We start from the raw sequence: 23,862 nt of genomic DNA, 5'->3' as shown, positions 1-23,862 counted from the left end.
TTCTGTAACCGCACACACACATACATACAACCACGCACACACACACATACAACACACATACAACCACACACACACACACACATCTATCACCCTCACTCTATCTATCACCCTCACTCTATCTATCTATTGCCCTCAATCTATCTATCGCCCTCACTCCATCTATCGCCCTCACTCTATCTATCGCCCTCACTCTATCTATCGCCCTCACTCTATCGCCCTCACTCTATCGCCCTCACTCTATCTATCGCCCTCACTCTATCTATCGCCCTCACTCTATCTATCGCCCTCACTCTATCGCCCTCACTCTATCTATTGCCCTCACTCTATCTATTGCCCTCACTCTATCTATTGCCCTCACTCTATCTATTGCCCTCACTCTATCTATCGCCCTCACTCTATCTATCGCCCTCACTCTATCTATCGCCCTCACTCTATCTATCGCCCTCACTCTATCTATCGCCCTCACTCTATCTATCGCCCTCACTCTATCTATCGCCCTCACTCTATCTATCGCCCTCACTCTATCTATCGCCCTCACTCTATCTATCGCCCTCACTCTATTGCCCTCACTCTATCTATCTTTCCCCCTCCTTCTAGCTATCTATTGCCTCCCTCTAGCTTTCTATGGCCCTCCCTCTAGCTATCTATGGCCCTCACTCTATCTATTGCACAACAGCAGCATCACTCAGGGGCACCACAGCATCACTAGGCGCTACCACAGCATCACTGAATGCCACATCATCACTTGTCGCCACCACAGCATCACTCAGCGCCACCACAGCATCAATCAGTGCAACCATTCAACAACTGGTTCAAATATGTTCTCTCAATGTTTCAAGCTTTATTACAAATGTCTCAAAAAGATGTTAATATTTCCCTTCTGTTCTTGGATTTTCGTCACAATAAAATACACTGAACATAATCTTCACACAAGTTATTTACAAAAGTTTAAGCTATTGCCAATATAAATTACAATAACTTTTATTTAAGTATTAATTATTAAAAAAAAAATCCATTGTTATTTGTAATATCAATACATCTACGTCACGTAAATACAACACATTGCATTACAAATGCTACAGGTGTCACATTTGCGAAAGTTAAAACTATTGGCATTGTAAATGACAAAGCTATTAATTTCGCTATTTTCAAAACCAACACATAAACACAAAATGTGTCATTTACAATACTAATAGCTCAAACTTTCCTAATGCGAGACCTATTGCATTGCAAATGCTTGTTATTAATGCAAATAGTAACACAATGATGCATTATTATTGCTTGTGTGAGATGTTTTAATAAAGCAATTAATTAACAACAATTTGTTTACCTCTTTTTTTCAAAAGTGGCATATGTTCTTTACTGATAACTAAATCTTTCTCTCCAGTTCTTGCAGGATACACTAGATGCACTTTTTAACATCATGATGGAAAATTCAGAGTGTGAAACATTTGACACACTAGTATTTGATGCTTTGGTAAGCAATCTAATTTATTTTCCTTAACAGCATTAATTGAATTTTCATGTGATTTATATAAATCCATTATATCTTTATATTTAACAGCAGGGTCTTCTAATTAGCAACTCACATTAGCCTCCGTGTTTTTTTATTTATGCAGTACCAATTTCTGTTACCGTTTATTTTCACATTTGCTTAGCTTCAGGTTGATGACAAAAGTACTGTATGAATGCATTGAGCCTGAGTTGAGGAGAGAGATTTTATGGATGGAAACTGTTCTAAATGACTTGGCAACTCGCACCCTACTAAATCTATGAAGGATAGCATAAACGTGTTTTTGAGGTGCTTATATTTCAAACTTTTCTGATTTCAGATTTGAAGATTCCATCATTATCGTTGTTTTAAGTAAATCACCCTTTACTTCCCTCCGATTCTGCCTAGTGAAAGAAATTGATTTTTATATGAGAATTGAGTTTCTTTTTTTTTTAATTTCAAATCATTTTTATTGAAGTAGAAGAAAGCAAAAGAAACACAGTACAATAATTCTTCCGTTACAGAGATGACTGATACATTTAGCGATGTACAATTACACAAAAGCAAAGAATATGAAAATAAAGTAAGACATTGCTTGCTAAGTTGAGGTACAAGTACATATATAACGCTCAGTGCATGGATACAGAGGCAAGGGCCCTTAGGAGAACAAATAGAGCATTTCTCAAATACTGCAGGGGGAACGTGACAGTACAACAGCGACTGCCTCAGGGAGGCTTATAGTGAAAAGAGGAGGCGTCCAATGATTTCCACAGCTTCTTATTTGATGGCCTCCATGTAGATGCCTGAAGTGCCGGATTGCTAGCACCCCTCAGGAATGATAACCACTCCTGCCAGATTTTGAAGTGCACCTCATGCGCACTTTTCCACTTGCACAGAACCACCTTACAGGCCAATGTAAGCATTAAGTCCAGGAGCAGGCGGTCTTGATCATTTGACAGCTGCGGGTCAAGGGCTCCTAAGATCACATATACGAAGGACCGTGCAGGTTTGATCTTGAAAACGAAAGAGATGCAGTCGAATATTCTATCCCAATAAGCTCCTAGAGCAGGACAGTAAAACAACATGTGAGCAAGATCCCCTGGACCTGACTGGCAGTTCCAGCATGTTGATGAGTCTCTTAATTTACATTTAAAGAGTCTATCCGGAGTCCAGAACGCCCGGTTTATAAGCATATATTTTGTCTGGAATAGGATGGGAGATACTTTATGGGTAAGAGCAGCCTTATGGATTATTTCCCAATCAAAACATATTCCCGTTGGGTTCGGTTCAGCCTCCCATTTCAATTCCACCTTTTTATGAGCTTTCGTGGGTAGAGGTAATAACAATTTATAAACCCTAGAGACAAAGTGACCCGCATACATAAATCGAGGGAGATGGAGTATTAACCAAGGGGTGTAGGGAGAGAAGTTACGAGCGGTCAGAGCAGCTTTGATTTTCAAGAATTCATAAAATTCCATCGGAGTAAGGTCATATTTCTGTTGCAAGGTCGAGAACGGGATTGGACCTTTATCATCATACAAATCCTTTGCTAAGTTAATGCCCTTCCCGGACCATGATTCCCAGCCCAGTCTATCTACGTTATGCTTAAGATAGGGGTTTCCCCACAAGGACAAGAAAGACGACCTAGTGAATGTTAACCTTGTTTTGTGTGTGAGGTCTAGTCTAAGTAACGCCCGTCTAGTATTCAGGATTATATATTTGGAGTGTGGTAAATGTTTTAGGTCCATAGTGAGGAAGGATGCAAGAGGGGCATGATTTACTAAGGATTCCTCAATATTGATCCATATCGGAGTATAGAGAGGGGAATTTGTCAACCATTGGGCACCTTGTTTGCAGAGGAATGCTGTCTGGTAATTCCTGAAAGAGGGTAGGCCCAGGCCGCCTTTATCTTTCGCTAATTGCAGCTTTTTTAGTGCAATCCTGGCTTTCTTGCCACGCCACAGGAAGTTACCAAACAGTTTGTCTACTCTAGTAATAAAATTGTCCGAAAACGACATAGGGAGCATGCTAGCTAGATAGTTGACCAACGGAGTAGTCATCATCTTGAGCGTCTCCGCTCTGCCCCACCAGGAGATGAACTTCGGAGACCACCCTTCCAATAGTGTAGCTATCTTCTTTAAAGTTAGTTCCTCATTTATCTTCAGAGTGGAAACCAGATCTTTGTCGAAGTCCAACCCCAGATATTTAAAACAGTGAGGCTGCCAGGTAAGACCAGAGTCAATGTTGAGTTACATGAAATGGCAAAATTACGTAATCTTTTTATGATGATGGTTTTAAAGTGTGTTAACTGTTAATTAAGAGTGCACAAAATCGTAACTGTGTTGCTGTTAAGTGATCTCTTTAAATGTGTAGAAAACTCATTGGACCACATTCACAATAATTTTAAATTCCATGAGCAAAATAAATGTACAGGTTGAGAAAAATGTGATGTTTGTGAATGTGCAATTGTTTAAATCACTTTTGTGCTCGAGCAAATTGTGGTGCATGTGTATAATTAATGCTGCATGCAGGCAGGCCATCCACAAATAAATCTTCCTTACGAGGCATATCCTGGGTTGTGAGTGACACGTGCAAAAACACAGTGCAGTGTAAAACTGGTACACTGTTTCTATTCAAAATAGATATCATGTATTTGTAATTTAGAGCACTCAATTTCTTGCTCACCTGAGAGTAAATTAGTTATAAATCTTTTTAGGTGTCTCACCATCCAATTTGTCATTGATTCACAATTTTTTGCAAAATAAAAAACTGTATATAACAGCCAAGCACAACCTTTCATTAAGCGAACATTCAATAGATTGTCATTCCCGTATTCTAAATGACAACTTCTGGTTGTCACTTTTTCTCAGTATACATGTTTTACATTGTAGAATGTTAATAACTTTATCTAAAAAAAAAAAACATTTATGGGCACTGTGCCTCAAGTGGGCCTTAAAAAGCAAATGATTACTAATGTGTATCAGTGGAAACCTGTGTTATTTTAAACAAATATGTATTTTTGTGCCAAGGTGGCATAGATTTCACTCTAGTAAATAGCCTAACGTTATATAATGCACACTTAGATTGACAATATCTCTTCTGTGCATTAACACAGTAGGTTTATTCTAAAGCTACAAGTATCATTGGAAGGAAATGGATGTCCTGGTAAAACACATTCTTGAGGTCTGTAGGAAGAGGGGTGAGGAACTAGTTGCAGAGGGAAAAACTATTACCAAGGTGAATATCATGAGTGCCTCCTGTAACACCAGCGTTCTCCTCAGATGACAATCATGCTTCATGTTTAGGGTGCCACAGAGGTGCAACAGCACCTTTTTAACATCCCGTTCAATGAGGGGCATCTCTTTGGTCCTCAACTGCAGGAAATGTTAGAGAAGATGAAGAAAGGCACAGAGATTCCCAAGTCAATTGGAGCACTACAGTCAACAACACCAAGGGTTTCCTTTCTTTGACATCGGGAAAGAGGTGAGAGTAAGACAACGCCTCCAGGTCAGGGGCAGTCCTACCAGTGCCAGCAGTAAGCTTTTCATAAGTCCCAGACATGAAGGGGTTATTCACATGAAGGCAGTAGAGGGAACTGTGGTAAGGGTAGGGGAAGATGCAGCTTAGGAAAAGGAGTGCCCACTTCCAAGCAGTTACTATCCATCCATTCCACCCCAATCATAAAACACCTGTCTGATTGAGAACAGATTTCCACCTTTGCTGTTTGGAAATCCCCTCAGATCAGTATGTGTTAGCTGCTGTGCTTTAAGGCTACTGATTAGTAATTCATACCACTACACCCAGCATACCACAACTCCATCACAACCTCAGTCAAGATCACCTCATTCTCTTACAAGAAGAGGTTGTAGCGCTTCGCCAAATATTGTGCAATACAACCAGTGCCCCTGCACCAAGACAGAGAGAGAGTCTACTCACTAATCTTTGTCATTCAAAAGAAAGATGGTTCCTTCCACCCTATACTAGATCTGAGGCTGCTTCATTGTTAAATCGTATTGGAACATTTCCATTAGATGACTATGCAGGCTGTTATCCTAATCCTCCATCATGGGGAGTTAATGACTACGTTACACTCCAAGGACACACATTTTCAACATCCCTGTCCACCCTGTTCATCACAATTTCTGACTGTTTGTGGTAATGGACAGCATTGCCAATTCAGGTTATTATCCTTTGGGGTTACCCCAGCCATATATTTCTTTAAACAGTGTTTGGCAGTGATGACCACTTATCTAAGCAGAGCAGCCACTCATTTATTCACATAACTTGATCAATCAATCAATCAAACATTTGTAGATAATCACCCATGAGGGTCTCGAGACGCTGAGAGGAGGACGGGATGACTGTTTGATTAAGAGAAGAAATAGGCAGCAATGTCTAGCACAGAGTCCGGTAGCTATAAACCTACTCCACAGCCTAGGCTTCAAAGTAAATGCCAAAAAGTCACATCTCCTACCACAACAAATCCAACCCTTCCTAGGATCAATTCTAAATGTTGTCAAGGGACCCCAAACAGCAGAAGGTCATGGCATTCTGTCACTTCACTCCTCTATTTTTACACTATTGTAATGAACCAAAGTGAACTATACTTGATTCTTTTCTCCTTTATCTCTTTAAGCGTTGCCCTACAAATAGTTTATTTCCCGCAGCCTATTTCTCATTCTTGGCTATCTTTCTCTTTCTGTCTTCAATTCTGCTTTGTGTGCATTGTCCTTAAGTGTGTCCACAGTCCGGCCCCTCCTATGCTCACTTGCTTTGAGATTTTACACTACAGTGCACTGACATAAGCACAGGACCTTGGAGAATGGGCCTAGACTGTGACATTTCCAGAACGGGATACCTTGAGCCATCATGCCAGATTGTGAGCTCATGAATGCACTGAGTAAGGGAATTGTGAGAGAAGCAATCGTTCTGACAGGAGAGCCAACAGCAGAGATAGAAGAGAATGTCTGAAATCTTAGCCAACTGAAGAAGCCAAGTGATCCAACTAAGATGAGTAAAGTCTGATCAGACTCTGAAGAAGCCATTTCTAAATTACTGTTCTGAGGTTTCAGTGAACTCTGAAGTCAAGTCAAGTCAAAGGATTTATATAGCGCACTACATACCCGTAGGGTTTCAAGGCGCTTAGGAAGGGGAGGAGAATTACTTGTCAAAAATCCACGTTTTAAGTTGCTTTCTGAATGCTAGGTGGTTCTGGGTAAGGCGAAGGTAAGCGGGGAGAGAGTTCCAAGTTTTAGCAGCCAGGTATGAAAAAGATCTGCCTCCCATGGTGGTCTTGTTGATGCGAGGTACAGTGGCGAGGGCTTGGCTGGAGGAACGTAGTTGGCGGGAGGGGGTGTAGAAGGACAGTCGTGAGTTGAGGCATTCTGGGCCGATGTCGTAGAGTGATTTGTGTGCGTGGGTAAGCAGTCGGAAAGTGATCCTCTTATTGACGGGTAGCCAGTGGAGGTCTTTAAGGTGACCAGAGATGTGATCGTTGCGTGGGATGTCTAATATGAGTCTGGCTGAGGCGTTTTGGATTCGTTGGAGTTTCTTCTGGAGTTTTGCGGTAGTACCTGCGTAGAGGGTGTTTCCGTAGTCCAGTCGGCTCGTGACCAGAGCGTGGGTGACTATTTTCCTTGTTTCGGAGGGGATCCAGCGAAATGTTTTTCTGAGCATGCGAAGAATGTTGAAGCAGGAAGAGGATACGGCGCTGACTTGTCTGTTCATTGAGAGTGAAGAATCCAGGATGACGCCTAGGTTCCGTGCGTGGTCTGTCGGGATGGGTGCTTTTCCGAGGGCTTCCGCCCACCAGGAGTCGTCCCATGCAGAGGGGGATGTACCTAAGATGAGGACTTCTGTTTTGTCTGAGTTCAGTTTCAGACGGCTTTGTTTCATCCATTCGGCAACTTCTTTCATTCCTTCGTGTAGGTTGGTTTTGGCGGTGCTGGGGTCATTGGTGAGGGAAAGGATCAGTTGAGTGTCATCCGCGTACAAGATGATGTTGAGGTTGTGATGGCGTGCGATGGCCGCGAGGGGGCTCATGTATACGTTGAAGAGGGTGGGACTGAGTGAGGATCCTTGTGGTACGCCGCAGATGACTTCAGAGGCCTTGGATTTGAATGGTGGAAGGCGGACTCTCTGGGTTCTTCCGGTGAGGAACGAGGTGATCCATTCAAGTGCTTTTCCTTGGATTCCGATGTTTCTGAGGCGCTGTAGAAGGGTGCTGTGGCAGACTGTGTCGAAGGCTGCGGAGAGGTCGAGGAGGATGAGGGCGACTGTGTCTCCATTGTCCAGTAGAGTTCGAATGTCGTCTGTTGCTGCGATGAGGGCGGTCTCAGTGCTGTGTTTTGCTCGGAAGCCAGATTGTGAGGGGTCGAGGGATTTGTTGGTTTCGAGGAAGGCGGCGAGCTGGTTGTTGACAGCTTTCTCGATGACTTTGGCCGGGAATGGGAGAAGCGAGATGGGGCGGTAATTTTTGAGTTCGGTGGGGTCCGCTGTGGGTTTTTTCAGAAGGGCGGTGAGTTCAGCGTGTTTCCAGTCTTCCGGGAAGGTGGCGGAGTTGAAGGAGCAGTTGATGACGTCTCGGAGGTGTGGTGCTATGACGGAGTCAGCTTTGTTGAAGATGTGGTGAGGACATGGGTCTGTGGGGGATCCTGAGTGGATGGAATTCATCAGGCGGATGGTGTCCTCAGTGGAGATTGGGTTCCAGTCGTTAAGGGTGTTCACGGGGGGAAGATGATCAGCAAATGGTAGGGTGGGTTGGTTTCCGGGTTGGTTGTCAAAGCTGTTGTGGATGTCTGCAATCTTGTTGTGGAAAAATGAGGCTAGGGAGTCGCAGAGGGTTTGAGAGGGGGTGATGTCGTTGGAGTTGGCCGAGGGATTGGAAAATTCCTTGACGATGTTGAAAAGTTCCTTGCTGTTGTGGGCGTTGTTGTCAAGTCGATCCTTGAATGCTGTTTTCTTGGCTTTTCGGATTAGTTGGTGGTGAGTGCGGGTGGCGTTTTTGAAGGCGTCCTTGGTGCTGGTGGTTGGGTCTTTTTTCCAGGCCTTTTCAAGGGAGCGGCAGAGTTTCTTGGACTTCTTGAGATCATCGTTGAACCATGAGGCCTTCTTGCTGCCAGGTTTGTTTTGACGTTTTTTCAGTGGTGCTAAGGTGTCAGCGGTGTTGGATAACCAAAGGGTGAGGTTGGCGGCGGCTTCGTTAGCGTTAGAAGAGACCTATGCCATTACCTGTTAGCAACAACCATGTTGTGATTTCCTGGGCTCCGGAGCATAAAGTCAAACGAAGAAAAGCCTTTCAGTTCATAGAAGGCTGAGATAAGGTTTTATATTCATACTTCATATTGAACTCTTGAATTTTAGAGTCCAGAGCAAGAGCATTATCGGCCCAACTCTGACCAAGGACAGCAAAGATATGCCATCCCACACAACGCATATATAAAAATGTTTGTTCCGGCTGACCAAATTCAGACAGCACAATCTTTGCAAATGGGCACATGTTGAGATTAACATGCCCTTCGCCACGCTGTAGCACCAATACACCTTTATGTATAGCCCTACAACTACACATTGATCAAAGCCTGGTTGCACATTTAGTCACAGATAATGCGCCACTTATTATGTAGAGTACATTGTCTGTGGGCAACCACTACAGTGGGGTGATGTGGTTTCCATTTTTCTGCAATAAAAGCATTTAAATTCTGTGGTACATGCACCACACTTCGAGTGGAATGCACCAATTTTTATAAAGATCTCCACCTGAAAGTAAATCAAACATAATGCCATAAAACAGAATCCCTGAACTGAGGAGGTTTTACATAAAACTAGTAAATGTATACATTGCCTTGGGAGCGCTAGGTGGCACGCGACCAAGATTGCCGCACACCAGTGAGGCTCTTGCCAGTAGGGCGCTCCTACAAACATCAGTCCCATCCTGAGACACTTTTTGTATTAAATGATTAGCGGAATCGATATCCCTGTATCCGGAGCATCCCTCCCAGCTACTGCTCACCTGCCGGAGTTGCTGCTGTGCGGAGGTACATCTGTCCAGATCAGTGTTGGTGTCCCGCTTCTGAGTGCCTGGAGCGGCTGCTCGGCGCCATTTTCCAACCTTCACATCGACCTCATTTCTGCCTGGCACAGCGCTGGACCCTCACTCCAACTGCAATGTGAGCGATCTGCCCATCCTCACTACTGGGATCTCATTGTGGCAGAGAGGATTGACTCACGGTGATAGCTGCCTACATATGCGTGCCGAGGCTCCGCTCTCTGAGTGAATACACAGCGAATTTCCAGTGCGGCATGCGTGCTTGGTAATGCGCTCCCTGAAAGACTCCCTTCTGCCCCGTGTGGGCTGCCCTGCTTTCGCGGCTGCTGCTGCTGTGCGCGGGGCTGGGCACCTCTGCAATCTTCTGGGCGCCCTTTTCTGCTTGGACTCGTGGCAGTCCCTGGTGACCACAGCGGGGGCAGCGCTCCTTGAAATAACGGTTGGGCGTCGCATGAATAGCATAAACCCACATACTGTCTGTGCTATCTTGCTTGAGGATGAAACTGACTGGGGCCCCTCTGCTTACCAACGCCCCAAATTAATATTGCTCTGCATGGCTGTTCTGCCTGCCTGGTAGAGGTGGATATTCCTGTCTGAACTTATCTACGTACACTCCAACCTGCCCCACTGACGTTGAGGACACAAGTGTGGCGTAGCAAGTTCTGTAGTAACTGGGCAAATCCCTCTTCCCCGAAAGTTGCGGCCTTTTATGTGGGGTGCACGTACTGGCCCATATCTGTGTCAGCAAGTGAACTGAGTGGATGACACTTTTCTCCTGACCTGCGATGGTGGCCCTTCTCACAACAGCGGAACCATTCCTCGCCTCGCCCCTCGATCATCTGAGCAGGCGCCACTGACCGTTCAAGCCACTTACCAGTCAACACACCCCTGAACTGCACGGTCTGCTCCACGTGTACACTCATAGGGCAGTCTGGTCACCACACACCTTTGGCATAGCTACAAGCCTACCCTACAGATTCAGACATAGGCAAAGACAGATGTGAAACAAACTAAGATACCCGTCGAAGCCTGCAAAACATCTCGGTCACAGTCTTGTGACCAGCCTGCGTCTGAACATGGGGAGGGGCAGGAGGAAGACCTGAAAGCACTCCTACTTACGATGCAAAGCAGCCTCACACAAATAGACGCTAAAGTAGATGCAATGAATTCCCGCATGGACTCTGTAGTGCACAAACTGGAACAACATGGAGACCTGTTGGATTAAGCCAAAAGCAAAATCTCCGAACTAGAGGGTGGAGCCACAAGCCGCAGACATCACTTCTCACAAATGGACAGACTCCTCAAAATTATTGCTGAGAAAAACGAAGACCTGGAGGCCTCCTCGAGGAGAAACAACGTCCGCATCCTAGGCCTGGCGGTGTGTTCAATTACTGGCCGCATGGAAGACTTCATAGAAACTCTCATCATTAAACTGTCCGGGGCTGAGGCATTCTCTGCTCACCTCACCGTGGAGAGAGCACATACGTCCCTGACTGCAAGTGAAGTAGTGTGGCTCACTGGTTAGAGGCGGCAGACCCGAGAGCAGAGGACGGCCCGGGACCAGGGTTCGATTCCCGGCGCGGCAGGTTTCTGGACCAGGGTCAGCGGACTCGATAATTCTCTCGCCTCGGTGCCCACTCTGATCAGCGATCACACTCGGCAACTCTGGGCATTAGCTTGCCTCATCTTCACTAACGGCCCCACCAGACCGCCGGGGATGCCTGGTCTCACCCTGGAGATACCCATTAAGGGACCATCTCTCAGGGAAGCCAGGAAGGGTTTCGCAGCGGTCGAAGCGCCTTGGGACCCTACGGGTAAGTAGTGCGCTATATAAATGCCTATACACACATACAAACCCAGCGCCGGGGCTGCCTCCACGCCCGGTCATAGTCAGATTTCTAAACTACCGAGACTATGACACAGTGCTCCGCCTGGCGCAAGAGCAGAAGAAAGTGGAGTACGAAAACACAACCCTGTCTTTCTATCCAGATCTTTCACTGAATGTACAAGCCGCCATGAAGAAATTTACCCAGGTCAAAAAAAAAAACCAAGCTCAAAACATTCAATGCGCTATGTTATATCTGGCACGCCTCTGCATATCGCACCTGGGGAAACAGCAGAAGTTCCAAAACCCACCACAAGTAGAGGACTACCTTAAAAACCACCCGGGGTCGTTGCCAGTCAGGTCATCAACTGATGTGCGTTCCAGATCACAGTTCCATTGTTGATGCAAGAATAAGCCTAACCATCCAGATGTGCCAGAACCCTACATGGTCTGTATGGCTCGTCAAGGAACTTTATTCATGCTTCCGCTACTATTGACTTCTTTGTTGTGACTTATGAACATGGTTCGCCCGGTACTTTGCCCTCCTCCCGTCACTGTTTACTGCCTTACTGACGTAAGGCGACAGACGGGTGCAACACCCTGAGGGCAATGGCAGGTCGTGTGCCCCTAGCCTCACCCACAAGAGAATACCCCCTATACCCTACTTTTGCTTGGTTTATTCTTCATTCCTTTGTAGTAATTGGGAGGGCCTATATGCCTGAAAAGTTAGGGAAGTCGGTGTGGGAGGGGGAGGTATTGTATGCCCTTGTTTTATGTATAATTCAAATTGCGAACAAGCCAGTCACTTAGACTTTTGGACTATTTGTATCCGTCCTGCACATTTTGCTACTCTTTATATTCGCTGCCACTCAATTGGAACCTAAAATAAACTATATGACATGGAAAATTCAAGGGTTAAGTAATCCTTGCAAAAAGAGACAGATCTTGGGGTACCTGGAAATTCATAATGTTGGGTTTGCCTTGCTTCAGGAGACCCAACTGGACCCGTCTGTAGCCCCCACCTTCGCCACTAAGTGGGCCTCACACCTCTGTTTCTCCTCTTATTCTACCATTTTCTAAGTCGCCATCCTTATCAAAACGCACCGTACCCTTTATCTTCAGTGGGACAATCACAGACACACAGGGCCGTTAGTGCCTTATGTGGGGACGATTGGCTTCTCACGATGTAACTATTGCCAACTATTATGGGCCCAATGTTGACGACCCTACTTTTCTCGCTACTTAATGGGGGTGAATCTTATCTGTGGGCTCCACACATCTACTCTGGGGGGGGGTGCGACTTCAACACAGTTATGTATCCCAAAATGGACAGATCCCATCCCACTGCCCTACACTATTCTCACATGCAGAAAAAGCGATCTGATATTATCTTAGACAACTACCTCCTGGACACTAGGAGACACACACACCCTATGACCAGGGAGGGCACACATCTCTCGGCTGTACACTCCACTTGTTCCCACTTAGTCTACTGGCTCGTATCAGTTTGCATGGCCCGTTGGATAGACAAGACTACCCACATAGTGAGGACCTTTTCCGATCACTCCCCAGTGCTGCTTGTACTCTAACCCCCTACAGTACATTCCCCCCTACATCAATTGATGGCTCAATCCATTACACCTTGTACATGCAGTTTTAAAAAAAACTGAGATCGAACAAGAAATTAAGGATTATTTCGAAAGTAATGTTGACTCTGTACCTAGCCTGACCACTGTTTGGGAGGCCTTCAAAGTAACACTCAGAGGCTCCTGTATAGCAGGAGGGGGGTACGGAAAGACGTCTGCCGCACCTTGAACCGGTTAGAACAGGATATTAAACAACTGGAGCAGAGACTGGGTGCTGGGGGGGGGGGGGGGGACGAAGCTGCCAAAGCTCATATGCGCAATAAACTGACGGAGTACGCAGATGCAGCTGACCGTGAATGTAAATTCCATGGCAAATATCATATTGCTCATCAATACGGCGAGGGTGATCGCTTGGGTAAGTTTCTGGCGGGCTTGGTGAGACAGCCAGTTTTCCAGCCATTTGGCTGAAATATATGACTCAGGGGTCGAGATGCATAGGAATCTCCCTGAGCAACTCCACACATTTACGCAATATTATAAGTCTCTGTATACAACTCATAGAGTTGACCTCCTTGCTTCTTTTGAGGACACAGCCTTAGCCTGGCTGGGTGACACTTAGCGGGAGTTCTTCAGCTCCGACCTGGAACTAGATGAAATTATCACCGCGATCATGCAGATGAGATCAGGGCGCGCACCTGGTTCATAAGGGATACCAATTGAATTTTATAAAACCTACCTGACACAGCTAGCCCCCATACTTAAGGCGGCCTTCTACGAGGCCAGAGAGGAAGGACGTCTCCCGGCCACTATGAGAGAGGTCCTGATCACCTCCCTATTAAAACCTAACAAACCCTCAAATCAATGCGAATACTACCGCCCCCTATCTCTAATTAATTGCGACACAAAAATATTGGCTAAAGTCCTCTCCAACAGGTTAAATTTAATTATGGAGCGACTGGTACTCCCAGACCAGTCATGATTTATTCCTAACTGGGCAACATCCCACATCCTCCGTACCCTTCTTACAGTACTACATGACATCGACCCTGACAGTAACACTGTCGCTGTATTCCTCAATGCTACTAAGGCATTCGACTCTGTCGAATGGGATTACCTTATTGGCACCTTGCGTTATATGGGAATGCCGCTGGCCTTTCTAGGGTGGATAGAATTACTATATCAACAACCCACGGCTACCGTCCTCCTGAACGGTGCAAGGTCGACCAGCTTCTCTATTACCAGAGTCACGTGCCAGGGGTGCCCCCTCTCCCCCATACTGTTCGTGCTTGCTATAGAACCCCTGGCTGCGAAGATTAGCCATCATCATAAAGGACGTGCCCTGATCAACCCCTCTAGACTGTTTACCTCTCTATATGCAGACAACTTCACTCTCTACATAGCCGCCCCCAAGATAAACTTAATCCAGTATTGCGTGAATTTGGTAAATTTGGAGTCATTTCGGGCATAAACGTCAACTGGTCCAAATGAGCGGTTTTCCCGCTTACTGACGCAAAGCCTCAATTCCCTATGGACTTTCCTTTGACATGCCGGGCGGAGGAGATCAAATATTTAGGCATCAAAGTCACTAGACACAGAGAGGAGCTTATAAAATTATGGGACTACCCTGGACAAGTCACTGACTCCGTCACGAAACGGATGTTACGGCCCCTCTCCATGGCAGGTAGGATATCCCTGGTGAAAATGATCTATTGCCTAAACTACTCTATTTGTTTACTAATATACCTTGCAACCCTGGTACAGACTTCTTTACCGCACTCAGGACGCAAATAAATTGCCTGGTATGGAGAGGCAAACAAGTGCGGCTGGGTCTGAGTACTATGTCTCTCCCTTTCTCTCACGGCGGTTTTGAACTCCCTGACTTTGAATTATACTACCACAGTGTGCATGCTCACTTCGCTGTATATTGGCTGCACCCTCCACCCTTCATGCCTCATCTGGTGGTCGAGGAGGTTTACATGGTCCCCACCCCTCTTTCTGGGTTCTTGTACGCAGGGGGTAGAGAAAGGGATCGGGATCTGTGAGCATTTGCGGAGTGTGGGCTGGAAACACAGACGGGAGGCTGGATTTAGTGTGCAATTTTTTGTGTTTTTATTGGGAAGAATAGGTAGGATTAAAAGTAACCCAAAACTCCAGGTCTTCTCTTCCTTTAGATGGTTCTTTCTACTTTGTGGGGGTCTCCTCTGGTTGTTGCTGATTGTTCAGCTTTTCTCCTGGCTTGAATCTTGGCACGGTGGTGGGCTTCATGGAGGTTCATACATGAGAGAAGAAACAAGAAGGAGCCGTTAGCTATTGTCTCTATGTGGTCTCCATCACCACACCCGGTTGGTGTTATAGGGATGTGCACACATGGGGAAGTAGGGAATGTGTAAATGTCAAGGAAAGGGAGTCATACGGAGGGATTCGCAAATTTTACCGAGATGGTAGAGGGAAGAAGAGGGGGCATCTATGGTGCTTATGTGGGCATGTGAGGATTCAGGGGAGTGCGTACGTAGTGCTGTACAACCCGAACCTGCCTATCCCACCCATAACAAGCATTCACCACCCGCCTCCCTGGTTCCTGATCTCTCTAATTACCCTATTTGAGGAATCACCGGCTCCGCCGCAACTCTCCATATTTGCGGCCCGCTCCCCTGCGTCCTCCGGTGGGCACCACCAGTCCTCGCTCCACTCCTTGTCTTCTTCGGCGCCGACAGCTTCCTCCGCTTGTCTCAGGGTCTTCTCGTCTTCTTCGTCATTCGTGCTCTCCTGCTCGTCCTCCTTGTTCCATCCGGATGTGCGCGCTTCCTTCTGATCCTTGTTTTTTGTTACTGGTCCCGTGGTTTTGGTTCCGGGGTCAGTCCGTCCCCTTCCGCCGGCTCCAAGCTCAGGATTGGCTCCTCTTCCTGCAAGGACACAGGACAAGGGGGCGTGTTTACCCTCAACGACGTCGGAAGTTAGTCCATCGGCGATTTGCAGGGATAGTGGAGTGTTTGTGGCGGGTCGCTCGTGGAAAAGAGGTACGATCTTACCCCTCATAGTACTTGCCTCACAGGATTCCACTACAGTTGCAAACACTATCAAGTACTGGAGAAAGATAGCTGACAGATTAGGCGTGACAATGCTGTACTCCCCCAGAGCGCATCTGCTCCATCATCCCACCCTCCAAGTAACTAATGAACTACAATGCAAGTCAATGTTAGAAAATGTGCACTTCTCCACCTGGGGCGACTTATACCTGGGACGCACACACCCTCCACTATGGAGCTCTTTATGTATATCAGACTTGGGCAAACTGCGAAAGCAGCTACCCGGCCTTCCATGCAGAGCCGCCCACGCTACTCGCACTCCAGGTTCTTCTACAAGCCGAACCCCCAGACAAGTCACTTTGCTACTCTATCGCAAGGCCCAGCTCTCGCCACTTTCCGACTCCCCAAGAGTTCGTCTAGAATGGGATCGAGACCTGGGTTGTCCGCTAACAGACGACCAGTGGGAATTTAGTTGCAAACAGACACAAAATATCACAGCAAGCAGTCGCTTGAGGATTATCCACTATAAGTTTTTACACAGATTATATTACACCCCAGCCAAGCTACACAAATTCAAACTTCGAGATGACGACAGATGTGCTAGATGTTAGTGTGAGGGTGCGGACTTTATTCACCTTGCCTGTGAAGGACTGGGCTATTCTAAGGCCCAGCGGTGCCAGGGGACAACACCTGAAACCTTCGTGGGTTACCTGTTCCGGCGTACAAATCACAGAGACACGGGACACTTCCTTCGGCGTCAAAGATCAAGGTTTATTTACTGCAGGGAATACAGAAGTCGCAAGAAACACAGCATGTGTAGGTTCTAGGAGACTGCTTCGAATTGCAACAGTGGGTCGCTCGTTTTATACATATTTTAGTCATAGCACAACATGGCGAACAAAAGGTTACAACTCAGTTCCCACAGTAAACTTCAGAAGGGTCGCTTTCATGTATTCAGGAGCCCGGAACATAATTACAGTAGCATCGCCGGTTCCCAACTGTAAAAGTACATTATCCCATCATTAAGTACATTCCATTCTGGCTGTAAACGAGTTAAGAAAAGAGACAGAAACCGGTGCAAGAAAACAGGGATAGACAACAGATTGAAAAAGAGTGTAGGGGGCAATATCGGAAGCACGATTGCAGGATCAAAGGATTCGTGCCTAATGCATGCACGGCTGAAACAATAGACCGGCACGGCAAAATGAGCCTCGAGCGGAGGCATCTGCCTTTGCAGTGTCATCCCCCTCGTCATAAAGACACCCTAAAAGGAACACGTGTCTTCCGCAAGAGCTTGGGAATCCCAGGGTCACGAAGCGGACAGTGTCCGTTCGTTGGCTACTTGAGGGCAAAAGACAAAATGGATGCCGTATCTAAAATGGAACCCGTGGGTTCAGATGGAGAAACCCATGAATAAGACGAACGGTTCAGGCCAGCGTAGCGAAAACGCGTACACCCACTAAACTCGTCATTTTCGGTTCATAGATACCAAACTCGTCCATATTCGAACGAGTCAAAAACAATCATTATGATTGTCACGGAACCTCAGACGCTCCTTTTGCCCTCATGTAGGCAAGCACTAGTCGATATCAGAATCGATCTCGATATTCATCAGATCATTCAGATGTTGCTGCAACATTATTCTATCCATCAATGCTTCCTTGGTAACAGATGGCCGTCTTATACACGTCGTAGCACAGAGGCCACATAAGGCTGGACCACACTGCACACAAAGACAACACGTGAATAGAAACGCTACAACAACCCCAATGATCATCAGAATCTTCCAACCCCACGTCGACATTAGACCCCAAAACCATCCTAGTAGCGTCCAATCACCTACGTCCACGTGTATGGACTCGGAGATCTTATGCAACTTCGAGATAGCTTGATAGACAGTTGGAGCGTTATCAGGGATGAAAATGCAGCAACTCGAATGGATCACCTTGCACACACCACCTCTATCTGCAAGAACAACGTCTAAAACCATACGGTTCTGCAACGTCATAAGCCTATCTGCCTGAAGCTCTGCTGTCAGATTACCAAGAGCACTTGCAGCTATATTAGCAGTCGATTCTACCACACGAGTCAACTGTCTCAGGTTCCTACTATTAACCATAGGTCCCCAAAACGGCAGGAAACCCTTAAAGAAGTCTCCTGATTATTGACCGGCAGTGTCTTCTTCGCTAATAACGCCTCTCACAACTCTAGTCTTGTGATAGTCCGAGGCAACTGTGAAAGTCGGTGGCAACAGATTCGCAATATAACAGGTGCCTGAGAAGTCACGGGGCAACCATGTATATGCGCGATCGTAACATACAAAGTAAGTACCCTTGGCAGTCAGAAAAACAGGGGAAGAGAGTATTGGTAAAACATACGTTTCAGTGCAAGCACTCCTCCCGAGCTGAGCTCGCGGACTTCGGCCAATGCCTTTCAAGCAGAAATTACCGAGATGGGGTACGATCCAGATTGGAGACGAGCTTTTAAGCTGTCTATCACCCACTGATATACTGTACTCAACCTCACTCAGATCCTTGTATGCTCGCACCTCTTCCTCTGGGATAAGCGATGCATCAAAAATATCTCTATCGAAGTCAGCAATCGCTCTTGCCAAAGGCTTGTGGTACGGGCCGGGACCAGAATCTGGAGAGCGTGGCTCTTGATGGGGGTAGGAATCTAGTGCGCTACGAAACATAGTTTGGAATGCTCAAGCTGACCCCTGGGAGCTGTAAGGAAGAACCAAATACGGAATACCCCTATCCATGGTATGTGGCATTAACCCACACACCCAACAGTTAGTAGTATTCATCACCAACTGATGCTGATGAAGAAGCTGAACAAAGGAGTTGTTCATGAATTCCGCACGTCTAACCTGTTCGTGTTGGGGCAGAGGATGAAAGAAATGTGGAGAAACAGTGGGAATAGATTTCGGTTCAGAAGAAGAAGTAGGTGAAGCGGAAGGCAATAATGACTGTATTCCAATATACACTCCACCCACCAGTAACATGGAAACAGTCAGAAACAGCAGGGATACCTGAAACAGAAAGCATTTTGTTCGTACAACCCTAAGCAATTTTGATCTTTGAGCTGACATCCTCTCTACTTCCGACAACTTAGAGAATTCCATCCTCTAAAAACCGTCCGCAACGTTCTTGACGCACTTCGTTCTGAGTAGCGATTACCAATTCCCAGGAGTTCCCAGGAATCGACAAAAGTAACCGACCTAGTGTCAGGAACCTGCTAAACAGAAGGAAGTACCCGCACGGCCCTACGGTCAACCCGGATGTAAGGTTTTTCTTTAATCAAACATTCAATTTTAATGCGAATCTCCTAGCTGTGGAAAAACATACATAGAAAAGAACTCAAGAATTAATAGAGGATGCAACTATTCATAATGTTCAAGGCAACAATAAGGGGGTAATATGGATTGAAAAAGGGGGAAAACAAAAGGGGATTCCCTTTATTAGTCTTTGTTATGAGAACGAAGAAAATATCTGCTTCTTCCAGGACGAGTCTGTTTTTCAAATAATTGTTCAGATTGCGAAACAGCGTCCAATCGATCAGATGACAGTTCAAACCTCGAATTCTCCAATGCTGATGGTTCAACAGATGTATCTGGCTGCAATGAAGTGTCTCCTACAGGTTGAGCATCACTAAACGGCACAAATTTTGTTGGGGTCTCCGTTTCCGTTGCGGCAATCCCGGTCCTCACCCAAGAATCTGCTGGCAAAGGGATAGGAACTTTTTTGGTGTGGGTGGCATGCACCCAATTTTTTCTACCTTCCAAACGAACTGCAGTCCTTGTAGCCAGCAGGACTTGGAACGGACCCACAAATCTCGGCTCCAAATTGCGCTTTCTGCCAAAGTTGCGGGTGACGACCCAGTCACCCGGTTGGAGCCGATGTCCAGGACCCTCAGTTTGTGCCGGTAGAGCTTCAAAGACCTGTTGATGAATTAACCTCAGTTTAGCAGTCAGATCATGAAGATAATCAATTAACATTGGATACTCAAGACTATCGAAGGCCTTAGGCCTCGGGACTCCCCAAATGTTCGCAGGACGGCCGAACACAATCTCATATGGGCTAAGCCCTACTCGAGAGTGTACAGTCGCCCTGGTCGACAAGAGAGCCAGAGGCAAGGCATCAGGCCATGACAGACCAGTCGTAGCTTGAATCTTAGCAAGTTTCAGTTTCAGAGTACCATTGTACCCTTCAACTAAACCCGCTGACTGGGGATGATTGGCGCTATGGAATTTTTGTCTAATTCCAAGGCCCTTACACACACTCTTCATCACACTCCCAACAAACTCACTTCCGTTATCTGACCATACAATCCGTGGCATTCCATACCGAGGAAAGTATTCCTTCAGTAGGACTTTCGCTGTTGACAGTGCAGTATTATCTTTAAGAGGATAGGCCTCAATCCATCTGGAGAACGCGCAAACCACAACTAAAACGTACTTCAGGTTATTGCACTTATCCATATGGATGAAGTCCAGTTGGATAACCTCAAAAGGACATGTGGGAGGAGCAAAATGGCCAGGTGGAGTGGGGGTGCCCTTGCCGGGATTGTACATCATACATACCATACAATTCTTAACCACTCTCTCAGCACACTTAGCAATACCATCATTTTTCCATACAGGGGACAGCAACTTACATATACCTTTCGCGCTAATATGTGACAAGCCGTGAGCCATAGTCACAACGGCTAGCACATATGCATCCGGTAACATCCACCTCTGACATTCTGACAAATCAATCCAACATCCATGCGTATCTAACTTTCCCGTGCTTTCTTTCCACTTAGTCTTTTCAGTTTCAGTGGCCTCATTCTGAATAGCTTTCACTCTCTCAACAGTGTCCTCACACATACCAGTCTCTGCCGGCCACCTTACTGAACTTGTAACGTACATTCGGGTTGCAAGGTTCTTAGCTGTCTCTTTAGCAACCTCATCCGCAAACGCGTTACCACGACCAACATCATCCGTAACCTTTCGGTGCGCGCTGCATTTAATAATTGCCACCTGCTTAGGCAATGTAAGTGCGTCCAAAAGATCGTTCACGAGCTGTCCGTGTTGGATCTTCGTACCATGCGATGTCATAAATCCTCTTTCTTTCCACAGACGACCAAAGCTATGTGCAACGCCAAAAGCATTCTGACTATCCGTAAACACATTCACTCGCTTTCCCTTAGACAAAACACACGCTCTCGTTAACGCAATCAACTCTGCCGCCTGCGCGGAATTCTGACTCAATCTCGCAGTTTCCACAACCGTACTCAATGTCACCACAGCATACGCAGTCGTCACATCACCATTCGGCAACTTGAAACACGAACCATCAACATACAAAGTACCATCGGGATCTTCCAATGGAGTGTTTTTTAGGTCAACACGACCCTTCGTTTCTTCCTCAGTTCGTAAATAGCAATCATGTGGTGGTACATCGTCTGATTCCATATTAGTTGGCAACAACGCGCCGGGTTCAGTACATTACAACGCTTTATTTGTATATGACTTGCCAAAAGCGTCAACTCATAACCGGACAACCTTGCGCTCGTCAAGTGTTGAGTTTTCGTTCGATTTAAGAGAGTGTCAACTGCATGCGGAACCATCACCGTAAGCATATTATCCATGACCAATCCTGCAGATTGCCCGATGGACACCGCAGCTGCCGCTGTCGCTCTTAGACAACTCGGCAATGCTCTAGCTACTGGGTCCAAGGTCGAGGAAAAATATGCACATGGACGCTGCTTACCACCAAATTGTTGCGTCAAGACACTCAACGCGCAACCCTCTCTTTCGTGAACGTATAGTGTAAACGGCTTACTGTAGTCAGGAGTACCTAACACAGGGGCCGAACACAACGCATCACGCAATTCTGAAAAACTGTTCTGACACTCTTCAGTCCATGGCAAAGGAGTTGGAACATCTTTGCACATGAGGGCTTCCAATGGCTTCGCTAGCAATGAAAAATTTGGAATCCATTGCCTGCAGTATGACGTGATACCTAGAAAGGCACGTACATCTCTCTGAGTTGTTGGCACAGTCATTCGAGCGATCGCTGCAATTCTCTCTGGGGTCAACCTTCTTCCCTCCTTTGACAATAAGTGACCTAGATAGGTTACTTCTTGACAACAATATTGCAGTTTAGAAGGTGACACCTTGTGATGTAAGTCACAGAGATGCTATAACAGCGATACTGTAGCAGTTCCGCAGATCTCTTTAGTGTCAGCAGCCACTAACAAGTCATCAACGTACTGAATCAAGGCCGCACCAGCCGGTAATACAAGCGCAGCAAGTTGACTCTTCAGGGCTTGGCTGTAGATCGATGGACTCTCGCAGTAGCCCTGGGGAGCGCGTTTAAACCTAAAGCTGCGACCACCTAATGAGAAACCGAATAGATCTCTGCTTTCCTCAGCAATCGGAATGCTAAAGAAAGCATTCTTCAGATCGATCACTGAGAACCATGAGGCAGAGGCTGGAATCAGAGTCAGTAAAGCCGTAATGTCAGGCACCACAGGAAATTGTGGAATCACAATTTTATTTACCTCCCTTAACCCCTTCCATGCTCATGACGAGCTCAGCTTGTCATGAGGTAGCCTGGAGCTGTGCTCATGACGAGCTGAGCTCGTCATGACACCAGCAAAATGGCAATTCCCAGCACAGGAGGGGAATTGCCTTAGCAGCCATAGTGTTAAGTCAATGACAAAACGGTACACAGGAGGCTTGGATGGATCAGTTTGTTTCAAAATAGGTAACACAGGACTATTACACACATTTCCCCGAGTCTCCTCAATGACATCCTTCTTGATCAAGTCATAGATGATCGCTAACAGCGCTCGTTCACCATCAAGAGAGATACGATACTGGGGAATGCGTGGCAATCGCACATTCGATTTCAATGGACAACATAAGGTGATATGTCCAGCAGGCCCACATCATTGGGACCTGTTGCCCACAAAGACTTAGGAAGAGAACTCAATTCCGGTGGGAGCTTATCAGTCGACAAGTACATAGCAGAGATCACTCTCTGACCCAATGTAAGCTCCACTCCCGCAGGAGAACAGTACAGGGTCGCATATAACCGCTTCAGCAAATCCAGGCCCAAAAGATTCTCACCACAACCAGTAGTCAAAATCAAAGGAGCTTCTAGCTCACGAGGCCCAATTGTGAGGGGCAAAGGGCTAGAAACCGGATTACTAACGGGGGCGCCAGAGAATCCAACGGAAACATTTGTTAAGCCAGACAAAGGTGCGCCAGGGAGTTTCGAATGCATGATGGAACTTTTCGCTGCACCAGTGTCCAACAGAAAAGGCTCAACTACGCCCAATGTGGCAACCGCGACGTAAGGCCCTCTCTGATCAACCGGAACTGATACTACTCCCTCTCTTTGTCTGTGGCTGTCCCAGTAATTACCGTCATCAATATCATGCTCGACGTAACAGTCATCCACATGATACTGTGCAGATCTACCGAACGATGAACCGCGCTGATCAAAGCAATTATTCGAATCTGACGAAGTGGTAGAACGCTCATTCTGATTTTGAGAAACACCACGACCTCTACCACGTGAAGCCTGTTGAGGACCACTACGACCTCCTTGAGCCGAAACACCATTGTTTCGATCACGCAAAACCGGACAATTAAACTTCAAATGGCCCTCACCCCTACAGTATGCGCATTGATTATAGCCAAGCATAGATCTCGGTGTAGAGGAGTCATTACGCGACTGAGTCCTAGAAGACTGTGATTGTGATCTATTTTGCTGCTGTGAGTCATTTTGATTCGAGCGCGGAGGATACGCTTGCTGCAACAGAACTTTAGTTTTAAGATCCTTTGTTTTCTTATCCGCATGATCATTTTCCTCCTTCTCCCTATTTTC

General features: G+C 46.3%; 1 protein-coding gene across 1 annotated transcript in view; it reads left to right on the top strand.

The window, feature by feature from the left end:
• The window catches only part of DOCK1 (dedicator of cytokinesis 1), a 1,358,032-nt gene that overhangs the window by 317,535 nt on the left and 1,016,635 nt on the right, over nt 1-23,862 (top strand). Inside the window, exon 20 of the mRNA XM_086922569.1 lies at nt 1,388-1,477. Coding sequence (XP_086778695.1) covers nt 1,388-1,477 — 90 coding nt within the window. The remainder of the gene's footprint in view (nt 1-1,387; nt 1,478-23,862) is intronic.

This window comes from Lissotriton vulgaris, chromosome 5 (assembly GCF_964263255.1).
Source record: "Lissotriton vulgaris chromosome 5, aLisVul1.2, whole genome shotgun sequence".
Lineage (NCBI taxonomy): Eukaryota > Metazoa > Chordata > Amphibia > Caudata > Salamandridae > Lissotriton > Lissotriton vulgaris.
Note: the sequence above shows the minus strand (reverse complement) of the source record. Positions and strands in the feature narration are given on the sequence as shown.